The sequence below is a fragment of the Paramormyrops kingsleyae genome, chromosome 1 (genome assembly GCF_048594095.1).
Source record: "Paramormyrops kingsleyae isolate MSU_618 chromosome 1, PKINGS_0.4, whole genome shotgun sequence".
Lineage (NCBI taxonomy): Eukaryota > Metazoa > Chordata > Actinopteri > Osteoglossiformes > Mormyridae > Paramormyrops > Paramormyrops kingsleyae.
The window spans coordinates 66,665,102-66,679,906 of record NC_132797.1 but is presented as its reverse complement, the minus strand read 5'-3'; the positions used below and the strand labels follow the sequence as shown (position 1 = coordinate 66,679,906).

Below are 14,805 nucleotides of genomic sequence, written 5' to 3'. Positions count from 1 at the left end.
CCTTATTGCCTCCTACTACAGGGGCTGAAGGATTTTCCCTGCTTTGATGGCGAAGTGGCATCTTAAATTGCCCTGGGTCCGGGGTGTTCTCGGACCCCCACATTTGAGCACCATCAGATCTCTGATCGTCCTCACAGACACGTGTAACATTCCTCACAGATACAGCCACAGCCTCCACTCCCTTGTCCTGACAAATAACATCTCTTGGCGTCCCGCTGATAGATTGAAAACAGTTTCCGCTTTACTGCTTTAAAACCAGTCTTACTACAGAAAAAAATAAGTAAACAATAGGTGAAAACATTTAGATCTTTCATTTTATAAAATGCCAATGGTTTTGGTGAAACCTTTTTTTAATTACATTGTCTCTGTAAATGTAATAAAATGTATAATATATGTGGATATCAAGATGCACATCCACACTCCTGTGATTAGGCTGAGGTTTCTAAAGATTAATTAAACACAATTGCATTAATTATTTATTTTAGAAAGGTCAAAGGATTCACGTGTGTTGACATTTCGAGTTTATCCAGTGCATAAATCTTCTAAATATTGACCGACTGGCAAAACAATGCAATCCTGTGTATTTAAAATGTACATTTTTTTAACCTAAATTCATTTATGAAGTTCTATTGATGCAGTGTATGAAATGTTAGGAAGGAAGGATTAAGGTTTCGAAACCAAAATGATACGCAGAAGATATTTTGCGGCAGCCAAAAATAAATTTGGAGATTTTTATTTTTGCTTGTTTGCCATGCAAAGGTTGCTTTACACCTGATACTGTACTACACATGCAAATTACGCTGTGTTACTCACAGTACATCCATTGTTTACTCGATTGTGGTTAGATCACTGTTGTCTTCAGATACTTAGCATTTTTGATATTCATAAACCTTTCATAACTATCTGCTTCCGCCTAATGCCATGGGATAGCTTAATTAGCAAATTTTTTCATCACATTTCATGAGAAATGTGTAAAGGTGCTGTGTTTGAAGGTCGCAGCCTGTCCAGATCAGCGCTTTGCTTGTTATGTGCTTTGGTACAGGAATACATTGCTTGTAATGCCACTGGTAAGTTTCCACCAACCTTGAGAAAACATCTTCGCCGTGATTTTCCCCCAAAGCTGTTTTCCTGGCTTCTGAATATATGAGTTGAGTTGTTTTGGTATTGAGCAGCAGGGACCCTCAAGCACTTTGCACTCACATACACATCCTCAATGTATATGCATATTTGTACATGGGTATATGTGTTTACGGCATCTATATATAGCCCATTGTATTAGGCAAATGATTTTTTTCATAATAAGAGCAATGTATTATTTACACACATCACCCTACTTTCTTACTCCTTTGCATCTGCATAGAACTGCCTTGCAGGGTTTGTCCTGATTCGCAGGGCTAAGCTATGCCTCTGGTTCCCTGTATCTGCTGCAGACCCACGACCTCTTTGCGGCTCGCACAGCCATCTGGGGTATCCGGGACCAGGTGTCGACGTGCCCTTCTTCCAGCCTTAGCAGCCAGACATTTTCAGGAATAATCCTACCTTTAATCCCTCCCTCTGGATATTCATTACGGGGCCACTAGGGACCATTTCACTTCATTACCATTCCGTGTGTCCCGTTATATCATCGCAGTGGAGGTGATTAGACCTTATCAGTGCTCTCTCGGGGTTTCAGGTTAATTATGTACTGGTTAACAGAGGTAGTCAGACAGAACAACTAATACTGAGGTTTAATTAAGCCTTTCTCCAGTCACAACATAGACATTATTCTCCCTTCTTATCCTTTATGTTTATTTTTTTTTCTTTATTTCTTCTCTGGGAACAGACGTCTTTTTTTTGTATCCATCCCAAATGCCCATTTTTACACACAATATGTTTGTAGACCTTCAGAAAATTGAGGAGGTTTCTTCGGCTCAAAATTTATAGGATGCATCAAAAGCAGCCAATTAAAATTTAGAATGCCAGCATTTTTTTTGGAACAGTCCTGACAAGAATGGCATCCTCTCACCTCAAACATTCTGATAACCGCCTCTCCATTTTATGCAGTTTGAAGAACTGCCACTGTCAGACCCTGTTCACCATGTGATGCATATTAAGTAAAATGACATGTTTCAGTTATGGTTTTGAATATTGATCAGGTAAATATCTGAGTGTAAATACTACAGAAATAGAAATCAAGAGTGGGAAGCAGACATCCTTTGGTGGTGTCTCTGCTAGAAGCATTGACTGGATGAGCATAATAAGTTTTAGGTGCCCTTAATACACTCATGAACCCATTACGCTGAAAGAAAACCTCACTAATGGAGATGATGACAAAAATTAATAGCACTTTCTATTGTGCTTTATTGACAGTCGGGTTTGCAGCTTGCTTATGTAACACATTTATTTGGTTTCTCAGATCCAAATTGGTTATGACAATGATACATAAACAAAGAAACAAGCAATCGGCTTCCAGCATGCTGCTGCTTTAACTCCCCATTATACACACTTCTGAATTATTGGTGTGTAATATATCCCAGCTTCCTGGTAGGCAGTGTGCCCTGTAGGCTCAGTTTGGCCCCAGGGCTCCACATGTGTGGTTTTTGCAGGTTCACGTGGCTGTCTTCTGGACACCCTGGTTTCTTCCCCCAGTCCAGAAACATGTGGTTTAGCTGAATTGATGTCTTTCCTTTGCCCTTGATATGTGTGTACTCTGTGATAAACTGGCATCCTGATCAAGGTATGCCCTGTGATAAACTGGCATCCTGATCAAGGTGTGCCCTGCCTTGTTTCCCATGTCTCTTCCCTGGGATGGGATCCAGGGTGACTGGATCCCTGTCCTAGATGAGCAGTAAGGCAAAATGGACAAAATTTTTATATACTATGTGTTAACGTATGTCCTAAATACTTAATATGTATTTTGTGTGTTAATAGCTCTCAGCACGGGTAATTCTAGATCTCACTAAACTTTATGAATAAATGTTTCCTTTCCTCGGTTAGGAGATCACCAGCTAATTTGCATTTATGACGTTTTCATTGAGAAAGCCAAACAACACCAAATGAATCTTTGCCCCTCCGATGACCTGAATATAAATGATTCGCTTACCAATACAACCAATCAGAAGCCACTAAGAAGCTATTGAACCAATTATTGATAAACTTGCAGCAAACGTCGCATGAGTCTTGTCTACTGTGACCGAAGATCAGACCCTGTCAAAGCTCTTTGTATACTGTCCTGACCTGTCTAATGACACTCCACTATCCAGATTCTAATGGGAAATGTTTGTAACTCATGTGTTAATAGGACAAAATGGACTGCATTTATATAGCGCTTTACAATGTACGCCTCACATTCACACACCGGTGGCGGAGGCTGCCTTGCAAGGTGCCAACCAGCTCACCGGGAGCAATTTGGGGTTCAGTGTCTTGCTCAAGGACACTTCGATGGGGTCAGGAGAACCTGGGGCTCGAACCTGCAACCTTCTGGTTGCCGAACGGTAGCACTACCTCCTGCACCACCATCGCCACCATCGGACAACAACAATAGGACATAACAATAGCCTTGTTATGTGTTCCTGGAAATATAAGGATATTATGATCTCTTTGGTACATAAATAAGGTTGAATGCTGAGCGTATTCTAAAAAAGCTCACATAGTGTTGATCCAGCAAAGACAATATCTCGATCATGTCGTTACTTACTTATGACCTACAGAAATGCCAGCATTTTGAGGCACTGTGCCTTGGGCCTTGCCTATCCTCGTGGCACTGTTCAGAATGGTAGTGTCCCAGCATGCAATGTCTGTCAGCTGTACGGTGCGAGAAACGTTCAGTTAATGGCCATCTGCAGCATTGTCCTCTTTCGGCATGAGAATAAGTAGCCGAGCAACAGATCCAACACAATGCAGAATCTAGGAATCTTGCCTTTATTTATAAGCCTGGAGCTGGAGAAAAGGATTTTTGATAATCTGAACTGAACAACTGATGTGCTTCAGAAACTGTAACTTGTTACATTTTGAAACAAAATTTGGATTGAAGTAATGACCCTTGAAAGAGGTTATCTGCTTTGTCAGCGATCGTGTTCTTCAAAGCATTTCTTTCTCTTAGCTTTCAGGAATTCTGGGTATCTTCTGATGAGCCAGCTGATTTTCTCAGAGCTGTGCCTGCAGCTTATATGTGGAGCTTTTCAGTAAGATAGTTCTGAACATACAGAGACCATTTGTCACCAGCAGTGAAATGTCTAAGAATTATTTCCAGCACTAAATCACACGTCATTGATTATTTGTAGCCTGTCAAAATTAAAATGAGCGGCTTGTTTAACCAGGCACTAGCAGTGCCCTGTGGGTTTATCAGTTACATTTTATAAAACTTTTAAGATCTCTATTAAATTATTCGAGTTACGCATCCACCTAACAGCCACCTATCTATTACAGGGCTGTGTGGTAATTTAAGTCATTAAGGAGACAAGAATTATTTTATATAGCTGTGCTTAAAATTTTCTCATTTTATAAGACTTTTTAACAATTCAATAAAACTGTAATTTATATGTGTCTGTACATAAAATTCTGAAGCTATTATCTTGAAAATAGTTTATGTACAAGTGCTGAAGTATTCATGATTAGACTATACTGATGAATAAAAGAGAGAGAGAGTATGCACTAATAAAGCATGAATTTTATCCCACAATAATAAATGATGGTCAAAATAATGTCGTTGTGACGGCCTTCTCTAGGTTTTATAGGCGATACGTTAAATGAAATATTCTTTTGATCTCTGTATGTACGAGAACATGATTTCTAAGTTCATTACTAATAAAAGTTTAAAAGTTTGACAGAAAACCAACCGTTATCCACTTTCAGGTTGTTAAATGTAGAAAAACACAAATGAACAAACTAGTAGATAATTATGTTAATGTTAAAAACAGAGTCCTCTTTCTAATTAAGTTCTCCTGGAACGATATATTTCCTGTCAAAGCCATTTGTCTTGGGAACAAGCCACATGCACCAAAGTAACTGTATGAAAGCATACATTTAATTAATCTTTAAAAAGTGGAAATTTCTCTTGATGATTTGCTAAAATCGATTTGATACAGCATACTCTGATAATAATATATCTTTGTTGCTCAGCTTTGCTTCATAAAATATTTAATGTCTAAACACATTTGCTTTGTAATTTGTCATACCAGTGCTTACGGACTGACTAATGGTATTTCTTCCATAGACACCCCCACTTCCCCAGCAACTGGTGGACCTCCCTGTTTCTTTGTCATCAACATTATCGCCATAGATCAGAGGAGTGTCTTGAGTCATCTTCTGTCCTCCAGCTACACTCAGAACTCACAAGGGTTGTATAGAAAAACTGGTAAACAATGACCCCCCCCTTTGGCGGTTGTCCATCATGAAAAGTCTTATTGTTGTACCCAGGATCTCGTAATAACATGAGACATTCCATGAACACGGAGGTTTATGCCTTTAAATAATGTCATATTAATCCACTGAAGTTCACTTAAGTTGCTAAACGAAAAACAGCTACATGAACATCTAGAAACGGAAGCAATCTTTGGCTGGACGGGATCGTTCGATACCCGTCTGCTACTGTACGTGATGGAAAGAAGTTTTTCCTTCGTAGCTCAAAATAATCTATCCACAGTAGGGGTGCTGTCTACCTTGCTCACTTAAATCTGGATCTGTGTTTGCATTTGAAACATCGTGCATTTGATTTGATTCAGTCTTCATTCTTCCACCTGTAATACATCTTTTAGGTGTGGAATGTGCGATGTATGAATGCATGCAGCACACCTTCAAACCACGTTTACAACAAATCCTTTTGTTTTTAGAGATACACGGTTTCATTGTTGTAATCTGGGACTTTATGTTAATTGTGTTGTGTTAGTTGAACACATAAACAGGTTTGTAAAGATTTAGCAATGATTTAATGGTGATCTAGCAGTTTGTTTTGGACTATAACATAAATTTGGTGTTGCTGTTTCCCAATTCCAATTATTTGTGATTCTTTACATATCCTAGTTTTATGAGTATTGTCTGTTTCTGAGTTTGCATACAGATGATCCACAATAGGTCTTTACAGAACTGTGAAATTACTACATCACTTGTTTGGTTTTACAATCGTGTGGTTATCACTTGTTTCCTACACATGCATCATGAGACTCCAGGCTGATGATCTCGCTCATTCCTCTTTTATTATGATAAGAAGGTGGCATATTCAATACTTCGGGCCGCTCAGATACATATATAATTTTTTCCTTCACTGAAGACAGCTTGAAAAGGTGAAATGCGCCGGCTCTACTCGGGGCCCAATGGTGGGGATAAGGCAAAGAACTTAGAAGCTTTCAGAATGTGAGGTTAGCTAGATTTGAGAGTACTGAGGCATGGGATGGAAAGTCAATAGAAGTGAAGAAAAGAGACTGGTGAGCAGAGTGAGCCGGAACGTGCGAACACAGGCACGTGGTGTTAATAGAACCAGGGATTCACTAGGAGAAGTACCCAGAACCAGGTTCATTCCACTTTTGACGGTAATAACTGAATGTTTTGCCTAGAGTAGACTGAAAACTCATAAATCCATATGTGGTTGGTTCTGATCATTTCATTTTATGTTTATGTTTAATTGTACAAATCAATGACTTAGGGTCAATTCCTAAACTGATTGTTTGGTCGTCCATACAAATGTAGCCCCTAGAATGTCTCAGACCAGGAACTGTGTGGAAAAAAATTCTCCTCCTGCTTTCTGGTTCTGGAAACTCATTTTCAAAACATTGGTCAGTAGATAAACTACAGGGAAAAAAATGGGAAATGGCATGTCATATGTGTATGTGAGGAAAATGCATACAGATAGATGCACTTATGCCAGTGAATTTGTTTTACTTGAGGATTGTGCCAGCTGGGGAGTTACAGTATGAGATATTAAGTTGGGTGGTGCTTTTATCACCTGCCCATGATAGGTTAAAAGCTAAGTAGGGCAAATAGGCTGCTTGTCCTGAGCTGGAAAGGTGACCAGAATTATTTTTTTGCTGTCTAAGTTGCTTTGGGTAAGACTGTTGGCTAAAGAAATTAGTGGAACACACAATACTGTATGGCAAACAAGCAAAATTCAAAATGACATAGAGTAGAAGCTTCTGATTCTGGTTAAAAACTTCAAGCTTGCGCAAGCATAGAGCATTAATACTACTTTAAAATACTTTGACTAACCGCAGCATGAATTAGCACTGATCACTGGTACTAGCATGCTGAAATTACTCAATGGTTTTACTGAAGCTGACCTCCGAAAAGGGTTCGATATGCTACTGAAGACAGACCAGAGCTAGAGTTGCCCATAATATGAAGGATACCATGCTTTCCGGAGATCTGTTGCATGTTTCCTTCCTGAAACGCCTCCGCTTCTTCCTTCACAGCCTCTCCACTTCTTGGACTGGTCCCTGGAGAATTATCATTCTGTGGATTCTTGACCCAGGTTATCTGAGCTGACTGTCAGGAATCCTGTGACAGGAGCATCCTTCACGCGCTGATCTTCCACAGAGGGAGTCACAGAAGATTAGCTGCCGGATGATGCGTCAGAAGGGAGACAAGGTTGTGTTTATCTCCCGGCCGTGTACGACTGAGCATCTGATCAGGCTCCTGCCACCAGCACGAGGAAGAGCAGCTCTGGCTGCACCTACCTGTCCCAACAAAGTGATGCCTGGAGATCTTCAGGTTCAGGTATGTTTGGAATAACACATCTGCTCCCAGTCGATTATCGATTATTTGTTGTTACTATTGTGCTTTGGTTCTTTTATTGGCAAGTGTGTGCCATTGTCTACAGATACGAACGGATGTATTATAAACAGCAGTGAGGTGACAATGAATTAAATAATGCTAAAACCACCTCAGAGTTGTTTTTTATAGCCTAATGTCCTTTGCTGTCTAGCGTATGTACAGTTTTTTTTTTTTCACCCGTTGGTTGTTTCTGGATAAGTCCTGCCTTAGCTATGAAAAGCAGTGTATACTATCCCACTGTGCTGTAATGGCAGATCCAGCTGTGTGTTACAGTACCTACACTGAATTTCAAATGAAAGCTGAAGCAGATTGTGGTTTTAGAGCTGGGGTACCTTGCAGAATTTTTCAGCGGGTACTTTTCTACCGCACCAAGTACCATACTTTTGGTACAGCACTTTTAGCAATTTCAGTTTTTCATTGACTTCCGGTCGAGTACCAGTACCAAAACTTCCTGTACCAAAAGTTCCAAACCAGCTGGGTACTGGAAAAGCACCCAATCTGTGTGATTGTGGACAAACATGGTCTTTGCCAAAAAAGGTCTTCGCAGTTACACAATAGTATTTCCTGAGATTAAAGTACCGAATTGGCACATCTCTCATGGTGTGTGATTCAGCGGATTAGGATCGGGAGGTCGCCAGTTCAAATCCCAGGGTAGGAAGATTGATGCCGCTGTTTGGCTTCAGCTTCCCCCTGAACCCCAGTTTCTCCAAGTACTGTTTGACCTTGCTTTCTCAATTGTACGTCACTTTGTTTCAAAGTGTCGGCTAAATGATTAAATGTATGTAAACACTTTGAGCCATACAGTTTAACCTCTTCATTTTCTCACCACATTACAGTTCATTGGTCCCTTTAGTCATGTTGTACACATTATACATAATATACACATTAATCATAACAAAAGAAGTGTTCTAGTCACATTAATAAATAAGGATTAACCAAGTTACATAATCAAACAGGAAAATAGACTATAGAAGTCAGCTGAAATGTGGGCTGTTTTCAAAAGTCTCATAGTTACAAAAGACCCCTGTCCCTTGCTGGCCTTATTGTTATATGAGAGTGAAGTATTTGATCCATATCTAAAGTTGTAAAAAGTATTTAATTATCCTGAGGTCACTTTCTAAGCTAAAAGCAAAGTCCTGGCGTTTCAGAAATACTGAATGCATTTGACCTGCATAGACATCAGCCCTTTCCAAATTCTTTCCAAATTCTAAAGCTGCTTGCTTAAAAACTAGATCCAAATACGAGTTAAAAATGGATCACAGAGAAGTTTCAACCTTTCATCGTTTGTTGATCTCAAAATGATGAACATGATAAAAAATGTAAGACGTGAATTATTGCTTTCAATTTCCTTATTATGTACCAGTGAATATGCTTCACTGTAATAGGATAAATTGTCTCTCTGCTTACTGCAGTGTTCCTTGTGCGTGTGTCTCAATTCTAATAGTTGTAAGACTTCACTTATGTAAATTTGACAAGACCTCTTTATATAACGACATAAAGAAAGATATAAACTCCATTTTATTACAACAGCATCACTGGGAATACTGGTGCTGGTTAAATTGAAACAGTTTGGGAGGAAATATGACAGGCAGAGTCTGAAAGTTAAATTAATATGAGCAAAATAAACCAAGTGCAGAAGGGGCAGCATCTGGCCTCGTAATATCGTCTCTTTAGCCCTCTCCAGCTGCACTGGCTTCAGCCCTCGCAGTGTGTGCAGTGCGATATGATCTCCATAGTCCTGAAGCTGTCAGTGTCAGTTAGTGCCTGTTGAGTCGATGCAATCAAGCATAAATTATTGGGGCCACCTGTAAACCGAGTCAGTTGAGGAAGATCTGACCCCCACTAACAGCAAAGCAATTTGTGAAGCGTTTCGGAATTTTAACAGGAACACAAGGCTCCTTTTGAGAATGCTTTGCTCGGTAATATCCGGAATGTTCCGACAGGTTCCCTCTTTTTGGCCCAACCAGCCGCTGCAGCTAGAGCTTATGCTAAACGCCGTGCAGGTTTCGTTTGACCCAGATGTTCTGAAGAAGAACACGATGCTTCGGTACTCTGAGGACTCTCAGGTCCATGTTGCTCAGGGGGAGGGAGTGATTTTGTGGGTGTGGGAGGGAGGGGTGCACTGCAGGTAGATACTGTATGAATTAACACCTTGCTCGGAACTCCGGGCTCTACAAAAATAGCAAACATCCATCACTCCAGCAAGTTCCTCCACATTCCCCAAGTGGCAGGATATTTGATAAACTATGTCTAAACTTCGCAGAATGTGAACCATGAATTTAAACACTTAAAATGCTCCTTTTGACACATCCAGAAAGGGCCCCGTTTGTTTTTTGCCGCGCTAGCTCTCCATGGACTGGTGGTCGATCACATGGTCCGTGGTTCCTGACGGGTCCTTCTGCAAAGGAAGGAGCGTTTCTAGTCCCAAATGACATTCAGGTGACGACAGGTTCAGGCCACAGAGGGACGGGACGGATCGACTGTTTTCTAAGGACCCACCCCTCAGGGAACGTGATGAATGCCCGGATATGGGGGGGGGCGGCAGTTCCTTAATTGCCGAGTGTTTGCGCGAGCGCGTCTACAGCCTGGATAAATCGCCTTGTCACCCCGTGTTTATTTATCGCTGTCTGCACTAACATCCTGGCATTCTCACTAACGACTGCGCCAAGGAGAGCAAGAGATTTCTTTCCATTTTTTTTTAATCCATCACTTTCCCTCTCTCTGAAATCAGATTTACGCAGCAGTGGAATGCAGTGAAGGCGATGAGATAGGAATCAAATTTCCCTGAATGAAATCATCCAAAAACGAGTTTTGAGCAGTTGGCTTTACTGGGAAATCATGTTAAAATAATCCACATAGTATTTGGTTATCCCATATCTTCTTATTCAGCTGTCCAGAAAAGAAAGTTCAGATGAACGTAATTCATTATGTGCATACCACGAAATACCCTCAGAATGGATGTAGAGGCTGATTTTGAAAGATGGGGATTACATTATGATTAAGACACAATATCCCCGGCCTCAGTACATTGTGAAATATGAAATGCCATCTCTCAGATTAAAGGAGAAACCCCAGATTTCAGGATTTCCATAGCAACAGACTAAAAGAGAGGGAGTTTCCATTGAGCCTCTTCACTAATAACAAGTTTGCTTAAGGCTGGGAGCTTAACTGTGATGCATCCTCACCCAACTCACATTGCTGGTGACAAAACTATTGTGTTCTATGCAAAGCACTTAAAAATACTTTATTTAAAAAGAGGTGGAAAGTGGAAGTGTCTTATTTGTCTTTTCAGCTTTTCAGACTTAAACCAATGTCACTACAAAAAAATAATAATCTTAAATTAATGGACACAGTCATTCTGTCTGTTCAATTCGAATGTTCATGCTGAAAAATCAAAAGTATGCAGGATAACGTGTCTTCATTACAGCCAGATGGGTATGCAGGCTAACCCAGCCTTTTGTCCTTAAGATAATAGGAACCACAGTAGTCCAGAAATTCAAGTTAACGAGCTCCTGCAATAAAACAGTTTAAGTGATATTTTGAGGAACTTAATCAATCAGTCCTAATTAACCCACATTTTTCAAAGTGAAAAAGTCATTAAAGGTTCTTATAATTAGTCTTTTTAAAATGTTTCTCAGCTAGTTGTTTTTCTTCTGCCTTTGTTCAAGGTTTTGTTTGTGTATTTTAGGGCAGGATTGGAAGCAGCCCTGCCTGTTTACTCACTAGCTCAATTTATCGCATAGCAGTTCCACAATTCCTCTGAACGAATAGATGTAGTAGTGTAAGTTATGTTCAGAGGTGGAGATTTCGGGTCCAGAGAGTACAAGACCAAGATTTTGTTTCAACCAATCAGTTGAGTGCTCTGCGACTGTGACTATACTCAACTGGTTGGTTGAAACAAAGTCTTGGTCTGGATTTGTACTCTCTGGACCTGAAATCTCTACCTCAGGTTATGTTTCTGATTCCCGGTGAGATGTTGATATGTGCTTTACTTTGAAGAAGAAAAAAAAAAAAGTGACCTTATACTTAACTGCTTCCAATTTAGGTAAAGTAAAGGGAAATTGTATTGTGGTGTATTACCAATTACTGAATCTCTTATGGTGGTTAAAGGCTTCTTCTGACACGTGTAAGTAAATATTCTATTTGACTTTGATGTTTATAAAGAGTCCTTCAGATGCAGCCCTCAATCACAGAATACAATAGCAGCTACGGTGCCGCAAATCCCCTGATATACGTTCCTCTTCTCCAGGAGTAACAGAGGACAGAAAGTCAATTGGCCAGACTATGATTCTCAAGGATGACCTTGCTGCAACTGCCTTGACATGGCGGGTCGGGAATTACCTGCTGCTCTTCATGTCCCTGCTAGCCATTCAAATAAAGGCCGACCTTGAGTTCCCGAAGGATAAATACTACACGTGGAAAACAGGTAAGACCTGGGCGTTATCGCACTCAATTACAAACCCAGATCAGTGTCTGACTTGTTATTGGACAAATAATATCATGTGACTTTCCGCCAACACGATACCCACTCTTTTTAGATAGAAATGTTAATCATGGTTTATTGGCTTCATTATAACTTCTTGTAGCATGTTAAATTATTTTAAAGGACTTAGTATTTGTATCCATTTGTGTCAATTGTTTAAAGAGTTTTGCAAATCACTTTAAAATCAGTTTGAAACCCCCCTGTGATTCTAACCAGCTTCCTTGTACATTTCGATATAGTTACATTTGTGCTGCTGAATTTGCATATTAAACACAGCTGGTAACACCCCTTGGCCCCCTTTGTTTCTTAGTGATTATAACAGCATTGTCTCTTAAGTAAGAATAAACAATATTCACCTGATTCAGTTCCCCTATTGTACATGCATGGCCTGCTCCCTTTACAGGATAATTAGAAGTTTCATTTCTTTCTCCGCAGTTGGTTAATGATTTCGGTTTCATTTGCTGCTCCCACGATAAAGAGATTGATTAATATCATTGGAAAGGGCATATGTTCCGAGAGACGTAATCAGAGCACCACAAGCAAGGGGGAAGAGAGTGACCGCGAAGCTCAGGCGAAAAGCCGCTTTACGAAATAAAAAGTTTTTCCTTGCAGCTCTTTGCAGGGAGAGATGTTTTGGAGAGATTGCGGCGGGTAGCATGCGCCATTCCTCGGTGTCTTTGAAGCATTATGGGTAATTGAAATGGTTGTTTGGATTCTTGTCCTTTTGTTTGCAGTCCTGTCGTTTGCCCTATTGATTTCCAGACAACCCAAGAAAGCATTTACAGGCAATGGAAAAGGCGTCAAGTCACGCACACAGGCAAATGCTTGTCATGATGGATTTAAGGATGATACAGGTTGACTTGGCATGAATCATTGGCATAAACAATGCCATGATTTGTGTCTAGTGCCTGAGTATATTCAATTCTTAATTACAATCATTTTTGGCGAATCACTGTAAAACATGCCATGTTCTTTTGAGACATAATAAATCTGTTTCCAGATGACTGCTGTGTCATCATCAAATGATACACTATGTAAAGTCTGCCATGTTATGTATATCAGAGAGGTCTGTGTTGCTAGCAAATGCTATTTATAACAGCCAGATTATGTCACTAGTGCTAAAGATAAGCCTGGATGGCATATGCCCATCTACACTGTATTGCTCGTACAACTACAATCCCAGAATGCATCTGTCACGGGCGATGTAACCCCGCCTGCACAGGCCTGTGCCCAACCTCTGCTGACTCGCAGCCAGACCCCCACAAAAACAATCTGAAGCCTCCCTCCAGAATGATGTCTGCTTGGCAGCCAGACAAGGGATGATGGGAAGGAATCCAGTCCACCCACAGATACTTACATTTCCTCATGTGTTTGATACTTCTGGCCGTAAACACACCACCTACTATGAGGACACATGTGACAGAGCCATGTGAGGTTTTGCATTGGCGCAGATAAGTCTGAAAGGGAAACTCGGACATTTGGGGCAGGATAAAGTCATGTGACGAGTTTGCTCCCCCACTGTACCTGTCTCTCATTCCCCTATCATTATGTAACATGGAGTAGTAGTTTGTCTCAGAGTCCAGCAGACAGTTCAGTGGCTCCCTAGACTTCTTCTGCATTTTCTTTCCCCTTTTTTTGGCACCAGCTTGACTCTTTTCCCTCCTCCCACTTGGTTTCCTTTAAACCACTACCACTCCATTTCCCATATAAAGTACTTTGCAATTAAGCAACTATAGGTACCTTGGAGCACTTTTGTTTTCACATATCCCACCTTGATCTCCTTTATAAACATGGTGAAAGTGAAGCTTAGTGTCAGTGCAAGATCAGGCCATTTACCTGGCAGCCCTGCAGCATTTCAGGGGGGTTAAGGGCCTTGCTCAAGGGCCCAGTGGCGATGTCACTGTTCTGCTGGGGGCGGCATTCAAACTGGTGATCTGACCACAGATAGAGTAGCCTCACCTGCTGAGCCATACTCCACCCCCCCTACTTATGAAGTGCTCCCTCCCTGCCACTCACTGCACATGTCACTGCATTTCTCTTTGCTGTCCTTCCATGAGCAAATCTTACACCATATCGTACTGCATACTACATGCTCTGAATCAAGATATCCTGTGTACCCTGCTGCCTGTGACACCTCTACTATCTATGACATCGGACCTGCATCTCTCCTTCCCTCCCTGCTGCTGTTCCTCCATTCATCCTGCCGTCAGAAGCAGCACCAGTATCCGTCTGCCATCACCAACCTGCCCCCTGCATTGAGGCTGAAATCGTAACATTTTGACTATGTAATCTTGTTCATTTAACTTCCTCGGCCAGCCCCTGGAGGATGGGCTCCCGCGTGGTTCCTCTCAAGGTTTCTTCCTTCTTTCCTTGCCACTGTCACCTCTGGTTTGCTCACTGGGCAAGGATAATGCAAAGCGCTTTGAGACGATGTAATGTTGTGAAAATGTGCTATATAAATAAAATTGAATTGGATTGAATTGTGTCTTTCTATGAAATGCACCCATTCCTATACGCCACCTGAATTCTTTATAACAGCTTAATATTTGTCAATCCTCCCTCAGCTACCTGGCCCTCAG

At 40.9% G+C, this 14,805-nt stretch overlaps 1 protein-coding gene across 6 annotated transcripts in view; it reads left to right on the top strand.

The window, feature by feature from the left end:
- Positions 1–14,805, top strand: part of thsd7ba (thrombospondin, type I, domain containing 7Ba) — a 166,676-nt gene that overhangs the window by 47,567 nt on the left and 104,304 nt on the right. For 4 of the 6 annotated variants that reach the window (XM_072718076.1, XM_023822130.2, XM_072718075.1 and 1 more), the window contains exons 4-5: positions 7,383–7,686; positions 11,993–12,169. In XM_072718076.1, the coding sequence (XP_072574177.1) occupies positions 12,028–12,169 (142 nt within the window). In that variant the 5' untranslated portion in view covers positions 7,383–7,686; positions 11,993–12,027. The remainder of the gene's footprint in view (positions 1–7,382; positions 7,687–11,992; positions 12,170–14,805) is intronic. The other 2 variants (XM_072718079.1, XM_072718077.1) reach the window with 1 other exon arrangement.